Raw genomic sequence first — 17,088 nt, forward strand, 5'->3', positions numbered from 1 at the left:
TGCCCCAACTGCTGATTAGCTTGGGGACTGATGGATGGACGGCTAAAATAAGAGTAATTTTCTAAACTATACTATCGTGAGGACAAAATCAGCTATTATGAATCCAACACTCACCCATTTGACACAACATTGTTACGATATTTGCCCTTGATGGCAAATTTATAGCAATGTTGTAAGAGTTTTAATCTACAAGTACGTTGTACCCCAGTAAGCATCGTTCGATATGCCGATGGGTGCTTCTCCGCTTGCGTCGTCCTGAACACCAAACAGCTTCTGGATGTCTTCGAATGTCTTGTTCTTGGTCTCAGGCACCTTGACTGCGACGAAGATGCACAGCAGAACGCAAACCGCCATGAAGATGAGAAACGTCAGGGCACCAATCCTAGCCTGGTAACGGAAAACGGCAGACTGTCACTGACGAAAGTTAGCTGAATGCTGTTTGAAACGTCATGATCGTATGATGATCGCACGAAGATTGTGACCAGGCCCTTACCTGTAGTATGGGGAACACCAATCCCACGACGCCATTGGCGACAAAGTTGGCACTGCCGCCGATCATGAAGGCTGCCGGTCGCGCCCCCTGGCGGAACATCTCACCAGTGATGATGTACGGGATCGGGCCTACAACAGGAGTTACAACATTTCATCAGCTTGCTTAGCGTTTGATGACGTTGCTAATGCCAGCGATGGATAGAAACCATGTGTTTATAAACGCAATGCAACAGAAATGACAAAACGGTATTCTAAACATTCGCTCAATATGTTCCCACGCATTGAGATCGACAAGATATGGAAGAAAATTATTTTCAGATATCAAGGAACTTGCTGATGTTTATGAAGCTAAAGCTATGGCACCGTTTGATATCTCATTTCGCGACACAACGCAAGAGTGAACAGGTTTTACCAAGTCCAATGGCGAAGGCGATGATGTAGATGATGACGAAGACGATGCTGAGATAGGCGATCCACTGGTACGGGTCCACGAAAGGGGCAGCAGTTGACATCGTGGTGTTAGGATCCCCTGTGTTGAAAAAAGAAGATACAGGTTTTGAGTTTGATAACACAGGGCTATACTTTGTGATTTTGAATTAAAATAAATGTCATCATTATTGTCTTTTAGGTAGAGTTGCCTATCGAGCTTTGATTCCTAGGTTAGATTTCAGTTTCCAAGTTTGTCGTGTCATAGTTTTATTTGAAAGTTTGAGTTGTCCATACCTGTTGCATTGGGAAGAACACAAGCGCCAGCAGAATCTAAGACTCCAGTCGACCACCGACCCTGCTGACAGCCGCATTCGCAGAACAGGTTCTGAACGAACGGTCAAAAACGCAAATAAAGGTAATAAAAGGTTGATATGGGTCTTACTTGTACGCCTGTATAGCCTGTACTTGTACGCATACAAAACTGGAGGCGGCTGACCGTTAATGCAGACAAACAAACAAAACAAAAATATTTATGTTACATAAGATTCTGTTGTCCTTTGGGTGCTAGCCTTGGTACTGCTTGGACCACTGTGACGTTACATCGTACATATTTTGTAGTCTGTTATACGTTACGGCGGTTTACTGATCTGAACAAACAAAACGAAAACCAACTAAACAGAATAAAACACTCACCTCCGTCAGACCTAGGGTAACCGTCAGGACGGCAAATGAGAACGCCATGATGGCGACACCCCACAGAAGAAGGGCCTTCCTCCCTGCCCTGTCAACAACCATCATCTGAACAAACAACATTAGTTACTGTTAATGTCTAAATTTTCCCAGCGGTCTTATGTTCGCGGTTTTCACCGCAAAAATCTGGTTCTGTCATCCACTCGCCTACTCCCTTGTCTAGGCACTGCGTACATGTACTGTTCTGTCCGTCTATATCACCCTTGAAGAGTCGCTAGTAGGTCTGAGACCGTGCACTGCATTGGTTTCCGACTGGCTGCTCCGTGAGGGCAACCGGGTGTTTATGTTATGCTGCTGTAGCGCTACTATTGTTTAAACTGCGAATACTCAATTTTCTCTCTTAGCAATTTTAAAATTGCCGCGAACTTAAACCCATTTTCAGTATTGTCCTCTGGGCGATCCCGCGCCCGAGCCAGCTTAGGCTAGGTTCCCGTGATTTCCGAAACGGGGCCCGGTCGGGATTTTTGCGGAAACGAAAAAAAGGGTTTACCAAGGAACATACACAAGTTATTCTCTTGACTATTTTTTTTTTTAAGTTGTGTGTTTTGCTGCCTTTCTTTTCATATTTTGTCGTTTCCGAAAGCTACCCGGCCGGGTGCAGCCGGGTGCCGGGTTTATTAGTCTAGTTGCCAGCTAAAGATCACGCAGAATCTCGCCCTGTCGAAATCTCGCGAGCGCGCACGAAAACGAGGCGAAACCTGGCCCGCAGCTGTGATGTCAGAAATGGCTCCCTCAGCCGGTTCCTCATCTTCTCCGGTATTGGGACCTAGGCCTTACCGAGGCGACCGTCGCCAGCACGTTGATCCCGCCCACCCCGATGGTCCCGTAGTCGCTGAACTCCCCAGGAACCCCCGCCTGGAGGAAGATCGATGTGGAGTAGAACAAAATCTGAAAAATAATTTCAAATGTGTCATCAATTGTAGTATTAAAGGAGCATCACCTAAAATATCAATCAGCATTATACCGCCATGTAAAGAGAGAAGGTAAAATTGTTACACATCTGTTCTTTCGAAAAAAAAGTCGAACAGTCTTGTACAAGTGACATGATATATATATGATTTGTTATCAAAGCATATATAAGAGATAGTCGTACCGCAGCTACTCCAGAAAACGGTTGCCCAAGCCAGACCAGGACGCAGATCAACAGCTGAGGACGCAGGGAACGAGACTTGATCAGTGCTAGCAGGCTCATCTTCGGTTCCTTCAGTTCGTTCTCGTGCTCAGTCTTCATCTCCTGCATGTAGACATCTTGGTTGATGTGTGCTCCCTGCAGCTTCACAAGTGCTGATGGCAAAGATCATGAATAGAGTGCGTGTCACATTAGGTCATGAATAAAGTGCCCTGCACACGTGTCCCAACCAACCCAAGCTAGCCTCCATACCACACCTCCCTTGTTTGTGGATTTCTGTTGCTGAACTGGCTTTGATTATCTTTTTCAGCCATGCCCCTCAGCAGCTTGCTATGTAACTGCACGGGCATTTGGTCAAAATCTTCACTTCAGAAGCACACAATGCTGATGTACGTTAAGAAATTTCCTTTTCCCAAAGACACACGAATATTGATCATGTCTACTACTTAAAGCATTGTTAACAAGCGATATCTGAAAGGGACAATTCAATGAAAGTCCAATTCGTTCCCAAGTGGTACCCATGTGCTCGTTCATTTTCTTTTACCAATTATTCATTGACGCAAATCATAGTAATTCAGTGTTATGATAATGAACAGGTAGCCTATGTTACAATGTGAATTTTGATGTATTACACTTCAAATGAAAATGGCACCTTAAATTATTATCATGCACTCACCAGTAGCATCTCTATCTTATCTGACCAAAGCCAATGGTAATAGAGTGTGTCTTACAAACCTCTCCTTGAAGCTTCCGGGTCGTCTTTATCTATGAGCAGACACCTTGGGCTCTCGGGAAGAAACATCATGCAGGAGGACTGGAGTACAGCAGGGATAACGTAAAAACCCAGCAGATACGGCCATCTCTCTTCACTTCCTTTGGTGGTAAACAAATAAGATGTTAAAACTATGAAGCTAGTATTGAACGAAATAGTTTGAATACAAGACAACGTTTCTTTAGAAAAAGAACAAATATTAAAAGGTGAACGTGTCATAAGTTTCTTCCGCGAGGAATTTGCTGGCAAACGTTTCTATACACTTCTGCTACCTTCCTCGGTGCAATGATTACCGGATCAACTAGGCGGCGCTGCAGCTGGAAGAATGCGGTCCCAAACATGACCAAGCTTGTATTACCCAGAACACGGTCATGATTTATCATAGCCTTAACTTAAGGAAGGTAACAGAAAGACTGCGGAGGTGTTTATAGGCAGATACCTCCTGGTGGCGTATCAAAGAACTTTATCATATTATGTTATTTATCTATTCACAAATATGATAAAATTATTCACGTATGCTCACTCACTTACCAAGAATCTGCTGAAGCCCCAATATCTGGGAGACCAGAATGCCGATAGTTAGGAAGACCGGTGGAGTAGTTCCTATGGCACCGCGCAGGTTGGGTGGCGACACTTCCGCCAGGTACATCGAAGCCACCATAAGGGCACAGCCTGGTTCCAAAAACGGAATCTTAAATGTGACTACCACGTTTAAATGTTATAGCTGTAGTTTTAACTATCTACTGCATCTTCAACATGGAAGAAGAAGACGCTCATTTTGCATACTTCTCCCTTCTTCTAGATCCCTACTCTTTACTTTCCGTCTGTAGTTGATGAGGGAGTAGAGTTCTGCGACCCCATACCTCCACCAATTCCAAATCTTGATTACTAGTAGTATGTCTTCTAGAACACTGACCGTCACACACACGTCTTCCCTTGAGTTATATAAAAGTCATGCCATAATGAAAAATCACTCTGTACGATATGAATATCCAAATAGATATACATACTCAAATAATGATTATGGCATTATTAATAATGATAACTTTGTAGCAGCAGCCAAGTACACAACTTACTAGGTACACTCTTTACCGGGTATAAAGTCTTGTATAGTATCTGAGTATAACTAGGCTACAGAAAGTCACACCGAAACCTTAAGACTTGATGGACCGTGCTAGGGGTGGGTACCGGACTACCGGTACAGAAGATCCGGTCCAGGTCCAAAGGATTAGGTCCAGGTCCGGACCTGAACCTGGACCTGATTGTTTGTGAAAAGTTGTGAATTGGCGACACTCAACACAATGGTCCCATTTTGCTACCAAGAAATCTATTTGTTGGAGTATTCGACTCCCAAGGGCGTGTCTAAAACATACAAGGCTAACTGCTAAATGTACGATTGAATGTTAAACTCCGCAGAAATGACTATAAACTCTACTTAACTTCTCTCTGGTCATTTTCTTCGACCGGCAAGCTCCAAAACGTATGAATGACTGCTCATATAATCTGTTTGTTTTCTGATAGGTCCAACATCCGGTTCACCGATTATTTTCAGGTCCATTTTTTTCGGACCGGTCCAACAAGAAGAACCGATTTTGCACCGGTATGATGTACAGGTACCCATCCGTAGACCGTACCATTGTGCACCCCCATGATGGTCCTCCCTACGATGATCATCTGGAATGACGTCTGCATCTTAGAGCCCCACATCAGCAGGGCCCCCGAGACAGACAGCAGGTTGATGGACACCATTGTCCATTTTCTACGTAATAAGGTATATATATAATATCGTGAGCGGCCATTACTGTAAAGTTCGTCAGATTTCGAGGAACTGATCGTCTAACAAGCTTCCAATTAGGGTCTCACTGAATACCGAAAACAATCGAAAATAACTTTCAGTAATTACCGAAAACAACTGAAAACAACTTTCACTAAATACCGAAAACAACCGAAAAAACTACCGGAAACAACCGAAAGCAAATGACCGTAGGTAACATAGTTTTTGGTTGTTTTCGGTATTTAGTGAGACCGATTCCAATGGTGTGGTTATCTTGCAATTAACTCATTTGCTCATAAAGTTCTAAACAACAACCTGAGATATTTCAATGTCAATCGAAAATATGCCATTACCTTTACATTTTAACTCATTCGATGAAACAATGAGCCTTTTATGAAACCAATGTCATTACCTTTTGAATCACCCTCATAAAACTGCATGGCGTGATATCACATATAGAAGCTGTGGATTCACTGGTGTTGCACAGTCGAAGATTTTCGTCAAAACCCTTTTCATTGGTTTGAAAGTTAGAGATTTTCTATGAGTTGTTGAAACGTATTTCCTAGCACCAAGGAAGTTATATATATATATATATATATATATATATATATATATATATATATATATATATATAACCTCCTTGCTAGCACGTACCTTCCAAGAAATGACCCGGTGAGAGGCCCGACCAGAAGTGAGCCGACCAGCCCGCCCAGGCAGTAGATGGACACGGTGCACGACCACAGTATGGTAAACTGATCGCTGCCCAGTTCGACACCAAAGATGGAAAAGTACGACTCACTATAGAATCTCTTGAGCACCTGTTATGGTCATGCAGCAAGTTAAGATACTAAAAATAGAGGAATGGTAATGGTCCTTATAATTCCTATCTAGTTTCTCGAGTAATACCTTGCTTTTTTTTAATACAAATTTAAGGACTTTAATATTGTCGGTCCATTTTCGTAGAAGAAATTATCTTTTTTCGTCATGGTAAGGGGGTTCTATTTCTAGAACTGGCATTCACTCTATTATGCAGGGATAATAAGAATCCTAAATGATCATGAACACTCCGAACAAGCAACTAAAAATATCTTATGATTATAACTTTAAATCTGCTGTATTTACAATCAAACATGTACTTGCCTTGGATCGTGCTTGATATAAAATATACATTACACAATCGGTATCGAAAGACGAGCTTTGTAAAAGCCCAGCCTGTATCATTTTCACTTTAGAGCAAGAATATTGACTAGTTTAACAAATGATGGGTGATGTTCACGGACCTGTTGAGGTACATTCAGCACACCGATGGTGTATCCGTACTGGAAAGGCCCCAGAGCGGCGATAAACACACAGAAGGCCAGAAGGAAAGTCAACTTCTGAAAGGCAACATATATTTACTCATAAGTCGTGACACAGTTGTACGTTCCGGTCGTCGGGGTCAAAACCACACGAGACCACCTCATTAGAGGCGTCCCAAAAGGAACGCTTATCATCGCTGCCGTCAACGCCCGTTGCACGGAGCACACGGCAGACCCGCACGACTGTATTTATGTGCTAGTTATCGTAAGACAAAGATAGCGCATCTTTGGACAAAATGGCCTGATGAATCCGACGAATCCGAAATCGTGCATCATAGCGAATACTGAATGTTTCCGAGCGAGTCCGGACAAATCCATGATCCTTACTCCAATACGAAAGTTCACCGCAAATCAAAACCACTGATTCGGGCACCGTATATACGTCTCGGATACGAGTTTCCACGAATCCTGACGGATACGGTGGTGTACCTGGTTAAATCCGTGATTTTGTTTTGAAATTTTATATTGATATTAAACATTAACGACAACATAACACCGCACTATCAATATTTATTTACAATGACCTTTGATAAGTGCAAAAAGGAATCACAGCGAATCCGACTGCCGGGATTCAGCGGATCCCTGTCTCCACAGACGCCGTAAAATATGCGCGAAATTTCAGGGATTTCCGAATTACCCACAACACACCGCTCCAGTGGAGATTTTGCAAGATCCTTACAAAATACGAGGAGCGGAATTTTGCGTATTTGTAGAAATGACATAGGCCACAAGGGGGCGGACGACGAATCCGACGCGTATCCCAGACCCGGGACTTATGTATTCGTGAAGTACCCACAAGACCGTTAGTTTGTTCTTTTAGTAGATCTCTCCATGAACAATGGATTTCTTTAAAAAAAAAAGGTTTACAGAATTTCATATTATGATATCTGAATATCATCATATCATTTAATGTTACATTGCCTAGTACTTACCCCTGTCGTGGCTTCAGAGAGGTCCACCTCGGTTTTGGTATTGTCTCTCTTCATTTCTTATTCTGCCTCCTCCTGCAGATAATGAAGTCGTGAAATCAAACATTTTGAAATAGGACTATGGTATGCTAGAGAATCCACTTGTCTCCATAATTGGCTAAAAGAACGTTTCATAATGTTAATTTCTTTCTACATTTTGGCACTTTGAAACACAAACAATGGACTTGATGACGTTATTTTGCGATTAAACTGACCTGAACAAACAAGATAAACTGCAGCCCTCCATCGTACATGTACGTCACGGTCATTCCGTTCACCATGTTCATCATGTACCACACTTGACAGCACCAGCGTTGTCTTGGTGCCCTTACACAAGCGGAGCACGCGTGAAACGGAGCCAGGTTAAATTACATTTAATCTATGTGCAGCTTTGTACACGTTGGGATCGGAGTGTTTACAAGTTCATGGCTGGCACGGCACAATACAATACAAAGAAACGTGAACGGTTTAGTGTTGCAGAAACCTAATCTAAATTTAGGTTACTAGTATTCAAGCGTGAGCTTGAACTTTTCACCCCACAGCCTGCATGCATGCATGGAATGGGAACCAATGTGAGAAAGGAGTAAAAACAGAGAGAAACAAATCCTAACTCCCGGGATTCGAACCTAATCTTTAAGCAGATCTTGCGTGGCATAAGATAGTAGTATCATATTAAAGCAGGGGAAGGAGTTTAGCTGGAAGAGAAGTAAATTGGCCACGCTTCGCCGAATCCGGGCTGCCAGATTACAAACCCATACTCTAAACCTCTACGCGGAAAGGCTTAAAACCGTTTGGCATGGTCAGTCTAGCAATCCTTGAACCCCACTCTTACACTGCTCCCCCTTTTTATTTTCAAGATACGTCCTCGAATCTCCGTGTTCAATACACATGTGTGGCACATCTCTAGCCTGTTACTTACTGTGTGGCACATCTCTAGCCTATTACTTACTGTGTGGCACATCTCTAGCCTGTTACAGTGTGGCACATCTCTAGCCTGTTACAGTGTGGCACATCTCTAGCCCGTTACTTACTGTGTGGCACATATCTAGCCTGTTACTGTGTGGCACATCTCTAGCCTGTTACAGTGTGGCACATCTCTAGTCTGTTACTTACTGTGTGGCACATCTCTAGCCTGTTACAGTGTGGCACATCTCTAGCCTGTTACAGTGTGGCACATCTCTAGCCTGTTACAGTGTGGCACATCTCTAGCCTGTTACTTACTGTGTGGCACATCTCTAGCCTGTTACTTACTGTGTGGCACATCTCTAGCCTGTTACTGTGTGGCACATCTCTAGCCTGTTACTGTGTGGCACATCTCTAGCCTGTTACTTACTGTGTGGCACATCTCTAGCCTGTTACTCACAGTGTGGCACATCTCTAGCCTGTTACTTACTGTGTGGCACATCTCTAGCCTGTTACAGTGTGGCACATCTCTAGCCTGTTACTCACAGGGTCTGCATGGGAACCAATGTAAGAAAGGAGTAGAAACAGAAAGAAGCAAATCCTGACTCTTGGGATTCGAACCCAGCCGAATCACAAAATAAAATCCACTTCAATCGTCCTGTCCGTGAGCTTTGACTTGATCACAAAACCGTTCCAACGTTGATAGTTTTCAGCAAGGTTCACACCAGCAAAAGAGCCTGAAGGGCCTCAATGGCCATAAACCATAAATTGTTTACACCCAGACTGACAGGTCACACCACTGACTCAATGTAGCTTACAATCGGGTTTCGCTTAATTTGGCCATGTGGTGTTTTTACCATTTTATGATCGTCGGTACGTAGCCTGATTGTTTTTTTTAACGGAATGATCGCTACTTTTAAGTATTTTTTACATTCCAATGACCTTCCATACACGCAGTGTAACTCTTAAAGGCGCCATTTTCCTCCCCCTTTCACGATTTACTACAAAGTTTCCTCCTCCAGAGTGATCGGAAAACATGCAAGCAGAGAATAGACCGTTAGCCTTCACCAGGTCTTCCTTAGGGGGGATGGATCGCAGAATTCGGAAAAAAGGTGAATATTAGACCAGGACTCAGCTCAGAAGAGTCAGTCCGAGGGAGGGGTAATATTCTCCCTCCTGGCCGATCAAACACTTTGGTGGCCAAACTCCCCTAGCAAATGCAAATTATTCTCCCTATAGCCAGCGTACTTAAAGTCTGGTAGAGACTAGCAGAACGCCCAGCTTACCTTGCTTGATGGCCCGTAGTAAATTGTGACACGTTTGCTGGTTGTTTGAGACAGAACTGGTCTGCAGGAGTAAATGTTAAGCTTACGTAGTACAGATATGTGCTGTAGACATGTCAAATTATCATGGTGCCCCAACGACCCACTAGAAGGTCAAGGGGTAGGTGAGGTGAGGTGAGACAGGATACAGACAGAGTGTAACCCAACCTGTGCAGTCTGTATGCCAAACTATAGCCTACGGCGAAATACCTGACAGTGTTTATTGGCCAACAGGTGAAAGTTACCATCCGTAAATAAGTTTCTTTTAATTCTCCCGTAAACATTTCGACGAATCTGTCGCAGGGCCGGCAGTCAGAAAAGGCCAGCAATCAGCGACCCAGTACACATAGAAATGGCCAGCAAAAGTGTATTATGAGCCCAAAAAAAGGCCCCAGAGAGCCTGCTATAGAGGTCAAGCTTTTCGGCCCTAATCAGACAGTAGAAACCCTCTACTGTCAAATCCACTTCAACACTGCCAGGATTTCTACCCATTTGACCAGGAAAGAAATCTTGTAGTTTTAGGAACGTAACTACCTTCCCACCATCAATTTGCATGGCGGATTGGCTGGCGAATTCCCTTCATAATGTTGTCATGATGAGCCCTATAGTGTGACCATATACTTTTCTAATATAATTTGTCATATCCCATCGCAAGGAAATAAATTAACATCCAGAGATACAATAGAATAAACTCGCTGAGAGCCAAAACACCAAGCACATGCAAGTGTGATATAACATGTGTGTATAACGGTAACCACTTATTTGAACTTTTTTTTATAAATCTCTACTTTTTCTATAAATCTATAAAGCCATGTCTTAACTCTGACCTTACTCGACAAATAAGAGGTACTTGACACTTAGCGGCAGGATAGCCGCCCTCAGAAGTCAACTCAAACCCCACTCCACTCTTAACGTAGTAGCCGCAACACAAAAGTTCAGTGAGTAAATCAGGTATGTATCTTAAGCTTTGTATCTATCGTCGTATGAGCCTTGTCAACCTTCTACAATAGCTGGAAGTAGTCAGGACCCCGGAGAAATATTTAGGCCCTCCTAGAATTGACTGCAAAAACTATCTATATTTCATACTCAATACGTTGCGAATACCTCCATGATTTTTTTCAATAGCTTTGGGATAAGTAAAGTTTTCAGCAGAAATGGATACATCAATTCCTTTACTTGTATGTGTTTTATTCAACATGGTCCCTCTTTACAACATGCTCCCTTTTTCCAGTGACAGATTGTTGTAAAAGTTTTAAAACTTGCGGTAAGCGTAGGAACTCAGCACTGTCATCAATGTTGCAATGATGATATAGTGCTTTCTAGCAATACTGCATATTCCTGTCGATATCGGGCAATGACGCACTGCTCAATCTTGTAACAAATGGCTGGAGATACTAGTGTTTATTTCTTACAGAAGACACTACATATGTATCCCAACGTAACATCACTGAAATACGTTTAATCTGATGGTTTTAGTTCAACTCTATTTGAAGATTGAAAATAATACGTTTTTTTTGGCAAATATGTCTACTAGAAAATGAAGTCTCGTGTTCTACTTTCGAAAATTTCCGCAAGTCCAGGTTTTTCCTGTGTTAGAAATTACAGTTCACGACACCTCCTGCTTTACAGCAAGCTAATTTGTCTAAGAGTAGTAGCAGTAGTGAATCCTGTGGTTCCTGCCGCCGTGGTCGTACGGATGGGCGCCGTAGTACCCGTTAGCGTTGTCATCGTCTTCATCATCCCACCTGAACCACTCCTCACGGACAGACATGTCTGCTACCTGTCGGGACAAGACAAGACATACAGCGGTCAAACAAGGTGGCTTCCTGTTTTTTTGTACATTTTAAACAGTTTAAACAACATTACGTCACTTGATGGTGACGGGGGACGCCATAAACGGTCTGCTTACCGAGTCACGTGTTTTATCTGCACAAAGTGACGTCGTGACAGATGTGGATTGCTCATTATGTAACATTCATTGCTGTTCAGTCGAAACTTTGGGTATGTCCAATTTTCCCTTGTTGGATACCAAATATTATTTCTTTTATCTTTCAGAACATGCTGGAGTTTACCCTATGGTTACGAAGGTTTAATGGTTATGTATATAAGTTATGTGCATTGGCAACGCAAAATCAGTTTTATCCTTGTCTACATCTTTTGCACACTATTCTATATTAAAACGATGTGTACTGTCATATACTTTTGCATCTTTCCATTTCCTATTCCATTCTTCCAACAACTACTATATCAACAATAACCTTTTTCCATCTCAGTAGTAACGTCGGTATTTCCACATAGATATTTCTATATTAATAAATTACAATCTTTCTGAACATTTGAACATATGAAACTTACCCTTTGACACCCAGCTCTGTAGCGGAAGAGATAGAAGGGTCTGCGGCTGGGGAGGACGATGGGCGTGGTCGCGCTGCCGTCGCCACGGCAACAGTATTGGATCTCGGTGTTCCTGTCGTACCTCCCGTCAGGCAACACGCCACTGGCGCGGTTCTGGTTATCGTCATCCTCGTCATCCCACTTCAGCTTACCCCACTGGAAACCTTAGAAATAAAACAAGATGGTTGATACATTAGCCTTACTAAAATCGCGCCCCTAGCGGCCGGCCCTACGATTGCCGCCCTCGGGGAGGGGGTAATTAACTCCAGCCAGCGAGAGCTTGTGTAAACACAGGCTAGTTGATACATGACATTGCAAAGTAACGTGGCTTGGCTATTTTCTACCTGCAAGCTTTTAGTTCAGACATTAAATAGAAGTCTATGTCACACAAACTCTGATGTTCGAGGTTGTAACTGGCCATTCTCCGCAGAGGCCGGCCAGATGTTGGGCGGCTGCTATAGTCGAGATTTAGTCGTAATTGAAGACTAAAAATTCGGTTTTCTTCGTATTACGCTCGTGTATATATAGCGATAACATCACACATATCATAACATATGTCATACATGAACGGGATCTCAGTCGGACCTTTACGGGGCTGTGCCGATAACGCAAACTACTGTCTTAAGAAATATGAGTATAAATGGAATCGTGTATCACTATTAGTTTTTATGATATGAAATATAAGTAAAACACTTACCAATAGGGCAGTTTCCCTTCTTAAAGATACAGTAGTTCCCGGCTGGCCAGTTCCCTTCTCCCATGCTAGCCTCAGTCTGTAATAGCGAAATATTGCATCAAAATGACTATATAGAAAAGTCTAGATTTAAAAATAGCGATTCAATATTTTTTACAACATGCAGTTCAGCATTACCCACACATAAAGATGAAATCGTTTTGGTAGTTACAGTATTTAAAAACAAGATGGCCGACTCATGACGTCACAAACAAACATGGCGCTGTCCAATAGCGTAAGGATAAAGTATGACATCTGTCCCCACCTTCATACAGAACTTCTGGTCCATGTTCCTTCCGTACCCGCCGTCAAAGTGGATCCCGCTGATCCATTGGTTGCTGTTATCGTCGTCTTCGGTGTCGTGATGACGTAGGCCGTTGTGCCACCTAGCGTTAGCAGCTACAGGGCAGCCGGTGTTGGTCCTGGGTAGGCCGTACGAACCTTTTGGCCACTCTGAAGAAATAGGGGAAAATGTAACAATCAAGTTCATTACCGCCTCACCTTTTTCTATAAAGTAGTCAATAATGATATTAATATAGACGCCAGCAATATTCTCAAGTCTGCCCAAGGTCTCCAAGGGCGCACCCGGGGTAGTCACAACTACAAATACCAACCCATATTCGCACGTACAGACATTAACAAAAACTCTTTTTTTCCACGCACGATACCCGAGTGGAATGCCCTGCCTGGCACGGTTGTAAGTGCTCCCAACGTTGAGTGCCTGCCCGCCCTAACCCGGGAGCCTCAGCTTATACACCATATGATATATAAAGGACATAAAGTTTTTTAGATAAATATGTGCTGCTCACCTTTAGTGTAGGGTAGCAGGAAAACTCTCTGTTCCTCAATTCTGGTGTTTGCAGTGTCGATGACGTCATTTACCTCCTGCAGACTCCTGCCCTTGATGTTGAGTGACGTCACCCAGGCGGCGTACCCAGCCACCTGGATGGAGAACGTGAAATCCAGGAACTGGCGAACCTGGAAGAAATTCAAAGAAAAATTTAAATAAGTGACATAATCTGAAATATGATGAAGATGAAGGCAATATAGCTATTATCAAATTTCCAGCTATAGTGTTGCAGTTATAATGTAGCATGCAGTCAAAGCTATTTTTTAAAAAAGATTTCGGAGTGATCTATTTAGTTTTCTTAGTTACCATATTTGTGGGAGGAGTAACATAACAGGTGACTATCACCTTTACAAGATGTCAACCCGGAGACCCGACCTCAATGTTTGATCTACTCACACCGGGAAGGTCCCCTACTATTTTCGATAAGTGTGGCGGGTTCTTTAACGTTTTTGGGGCGTGGCTCTCCCAAACACGGAAAACAAAGGTAGGAAGGTAACGTTAAATGACAATAACTACTTTTTCAATACACGTAGTTAAATGTTAAAACTACGTGTATTGAAAGCCTATGTGACAATAACTAATTACAAGACCAATGGCATAGATATTCTAAATTGAACATGATTAAAATCCTCACCTTCGGCCAGTACTGGTCAGACTGCCCATCCAGAGTGCCCTCGTACAGCACGAAGAGCGAGTTTCGGCCGAAGAGTCCAGAAGATCCAATGATCATTTCATGAAGATTATGTAGAACCTATAAAAGTAAAAAAAAGTGTGCTGTGTTTTCAGGATTTACTTGTCTCAAATGAATGCTAGTCTACTTATTAGATGCCTTACCCATGATGTCACAAACCAACATGGCGGGGCCCATTGGCTTATTAATTACTGGTAAAACAAATTCAATAGTTATCATATCTTGGGTTTGGTATTTACAAAATGATCAAAACACGATGTATTCTAGAAGATGATGTCCCTGAGAGGCACATTTTGCAGGCATTTAGTTAGTTTCGCTGTTCAGTTAGACCCGTAAGTATAGTCCTTACCTGTCCTGCGCCGTCGTCGTCCAGAGAAAGTACAGCATCAGCCCACTCGTCCGCCAGGTTGGTAGGTACCAGCTGTCCGCTGTTGCCCGGGCTCAAGCGTGTGTCCAAGAAGTCCAGGAAATATTCCAACCTCTGAAATAAGAAGGCAGAGATCATGAAAATCTATTCATCTTTTCTTAAATTGTATCCTATTTCAAAATTTCTGAAAAAAATCTCGCCTGTAGGTCCAAGAAAAGCCGCTAGTGTGCAGCTAAGCTAACAACATCTTACAATTTCCCATCTCCTTGTACATCCTGGAAAGTAGATAAATGATGAATGTATCTACCTGAATGTCATTGCCGTAAAGGACAGCGCCCTCTAGCCATTGCTGTCCAAACTGCAGTTGTCCGATGGCTCGCTGGAGGGCGTCGACCTTCCTGTCAAGGACGTCTAGCTTCCGCTGGATGTCTCGGAGAGCTTCGAGCTGGTCTTCCTCAAGCTGTTGCTGTTTTTGGCGCCCGTATTCCTCTATCCCCTGCGATAGAAGTTCTATCGCTATGGGGATGACCGCTGCGAGGATGGACCGCCTTTTCCTGGGCCGAGCCACCTCTTGGTCGGACTCAGAGGATTTCAGCTCGGCCGGCGCGGACTGAGTTTGGCATAATATAGCAAGTAGAAAGACTCCAACGAGCGGTGCAACTTTCATGGTGAATGTTCTGGCGTTCCTTTCTGTAAAAGATAAAAGATAACAGCAAAGTTATAATTGTGGGTTTGGGAAGGGATTTTGACTAATAGGGGATGTTTTTGCCCTATCATTTTGTGTTCTATAATTGTGTATCAATTCTGGTTGTACCCGATTTTTTAAAACTGGCTAGGGCCACACCAATTTAATTTCTTGGTTCACGGATTTTTTCATTAAAAATATGACGCGATAGGGCGAAAAAAAATAAAAAATAAAAATTGTAAAATGGTTGGGGTAAAGATAAGGGCTAATCCAAAACATAAAGAATAAAAAATGTTTAGCTTGAAAAAAGTACAAAAACACTATTACTATACAGTAACAGCACCTGTTCGTTGAAAACTACAAAAGTAGTGTCAGTTTATCTGTTTGTCCCATTCTTCATGAATGAAAAATATAACTGGAATAATAATACCCACATTTTAAGGAGCTTATAATGTAAAGGCCAATTTGCTACAGCAGAAAGTTGGGTGAATTGTTTCCTTAATGGTGAAAATTTGCTGAGTGGTAATTTTTATTTTCATTTTTATTTTTTTTTCCAAAAAATAGGAGCGAGCGAATCCGTGAACCAAGAAATTAGATTGGTGTGGCCTAGAGAGCTTTTAGTAAGCGGGTATAGATAGAACACAATAAGCTAAACAAGCATGAGTATAGATATCATGTATTTCTGATGCAGGAACTGTGCACGCATGCTATACACGAAAAAAAAGCAATTTGCACCCAAAGAACTTATGATTAGCGGTGTAACAAGTAGTATAAATTATAGTATAACAATAGCTGACAAAACATGTTTCGAAGTTATAGTATAGCGGTACTTACGTTGCAAGTTTTCTTTCGGTGTGACAGGAGTTTCGTCGTTGTCGCTTGCAGGTCTACCGATATTACCTTAGCAAAGGCTTTATATACCCTTATCTAATGATTACGTGGCTCGTAAAACGCATAACAAATAAACAAGCGCCTCCCCCAACAAACAAACCTGATCTTACGAGGACATACACAGGAAATAGACATTTTCTGCTGTCGTTCGCAATTTGCTTGCCAAAGGTCTACGATTTATGTTGCTTATATCATTAGGTAGGACTAGGGGTGGTTACAGGTACAGAATATTCAGGCCCAGGTCCGGTTCAGGTCCGTAGGATCAGGTCCAGGTCCGGACCTGAACCTGGACCTGATTGTCTGTGAGAACTTGTAAATGGACGATACTCAAAAGAACGTAACGGTCTATTTCGCTACAAAGAAATCTTTTTCTGGAGTATTCGGCTCCCACTGGCGTTTTAAAATGCTACAAGGCTTACTGTCTTTGTCCGATTGACTGTAAAACTTGGTAGAAGTGACTATAGACTCTAGACCACTCTACTCTACTTCGCTCTTGTCATTTTCCCCGACCCGGTAAGCCTGTGAATGTCTGGTCATATAATCTGTTCATTTTCCAACAGGTCCAACATCCGGTCCACTA

General features: G+C 42.6%; 2 protein-coding genes across 2 annotated transcripts; both read right to left on the minus strand.

The window, feature by feature from the left end:
• Nucleotides 1–184: 184 nt before the first annotated feature.
• Nucleotides 185–7,710, minus strand: LOC118426189 (solute carrier family 2, facilitated glucose transporter member 5-like). Its single transcript, XM_035835451.1, has 13 exons — nt 7,637–7,710; nt 6,627–6,722; nt 6,001–6,164; nt 5,207–5,331; nt 4,104–4,244; nt 3,536–3,673; nt 2,765–2,955; nt 2,449–2,559; nt 1,615–1,719; nt 1,216–1,306; nt 905–1,021; nt 494–621; nt 185–387 (listed from the first exon to the last, which is right to left on the minus strand). Exons 1-13 carry the CDS (start codon nt 7,688–7,690, stop codon nt 187–189), a joined length of 1,662 nt encoding a protein of 553 aa, XP_035691344.1. The 5' UTR covers nt 7,691–7,710; the 3' UTR covers nt 185–186.
• A 3,354-nt stretch (nt 7,711–11,064) lies between these two features.
• LOC118425993 lies at nt 11,065–16,610 on the minus strand. The gene is made up of 9 exons (XM_035835191.1): nt 16,452–16,610; nt 15,240–15,622; nt 14,915–15,046; nt 14,509–14,625; nt 13,834–14,002; nt 13,290–13,477; nt 12,989–13,064; nt 12,253–12,455; nt 11,065–11,677 (listed from the first exon to the last, which is right to left on the minus strand). The coding sequence occupies exons 2-9, from the start codon at nt 15,597–15,599 to the stop codon at nt 11,540–11,542; spliced, it is 1,383 nt and encodes a 460-aa protein (XP_035691084.1). The 5' UTR covers nt 15,600–15,622; nt 16,452–16,610; the 3' UTR covers nt 11,065–11,539.
• Between the last annotated feature and the right edge of the window lie 478 nt (nt 16,611–17,088).

Source organism: Branchiostoma floridae, chromosome 11 (genome assembly GCF_000003815.2).
Source record: "Branchiostoma floridae strain S238N-H82 chromosome 11, Bfl_VNyyK, whole genome shotgun sequence".
NCBI classification, from domain to species: domain Eukaryota; kingdom Metazoa; phylum Chordata; class Leptocardii; order Amphioxiformes; family Branchiostomatidae; genus Branchiostoma; species Branchiostoma floridae.

Excerpts from the sequence above, each read along its gene's own strand:
- LOC118425993 (XM_035835191.1), bottom strand. The coding sequence starts at position 15,599 with ATGAAAGTTGCACCGCTCGTTGGAGTCTTTCTACTTGCTATATTATGC. Across the intron at positions 14,003-14,508 it reads CTGACCAGTACTGGCCGAAG|GTTCGCCAGTTCCTGGATTT; the intron begins GTGAGGATTTTA and ends AATTTCTTCCAG. Across the intron at positions 13,065-13,289 it reads ACCAGAAGTTCTGTATGAAG|ACTGAGGCTAGCATGGGAGA; the intron begins GTGGGGACAGAT and ends TCGCTATTACAG.
- LOC118426189 (XM_035835451.1), bottom strand. The coding sequence starts at position 7,690 with ATGAAGAGAGACAATACCAAAACCGAGGTGGACCTCTCTGAAGCCACG. Across the intron at positions 6,165-6,626 it reads TGCTGAATGTACCTCAACAG|GTGCTCAAGAGATTCTATAG; the intron begins GTCCGTGAACAT and ends TGACCATAACAG. Across the intron at positions 1,307-1,614 it reads TTACCCTAGGTCTGACGGAG|AACCTGTTCTGCGAATGCGG; the intron begins GTGAGTGTTTTA and ends CCGTTCGTTCAG.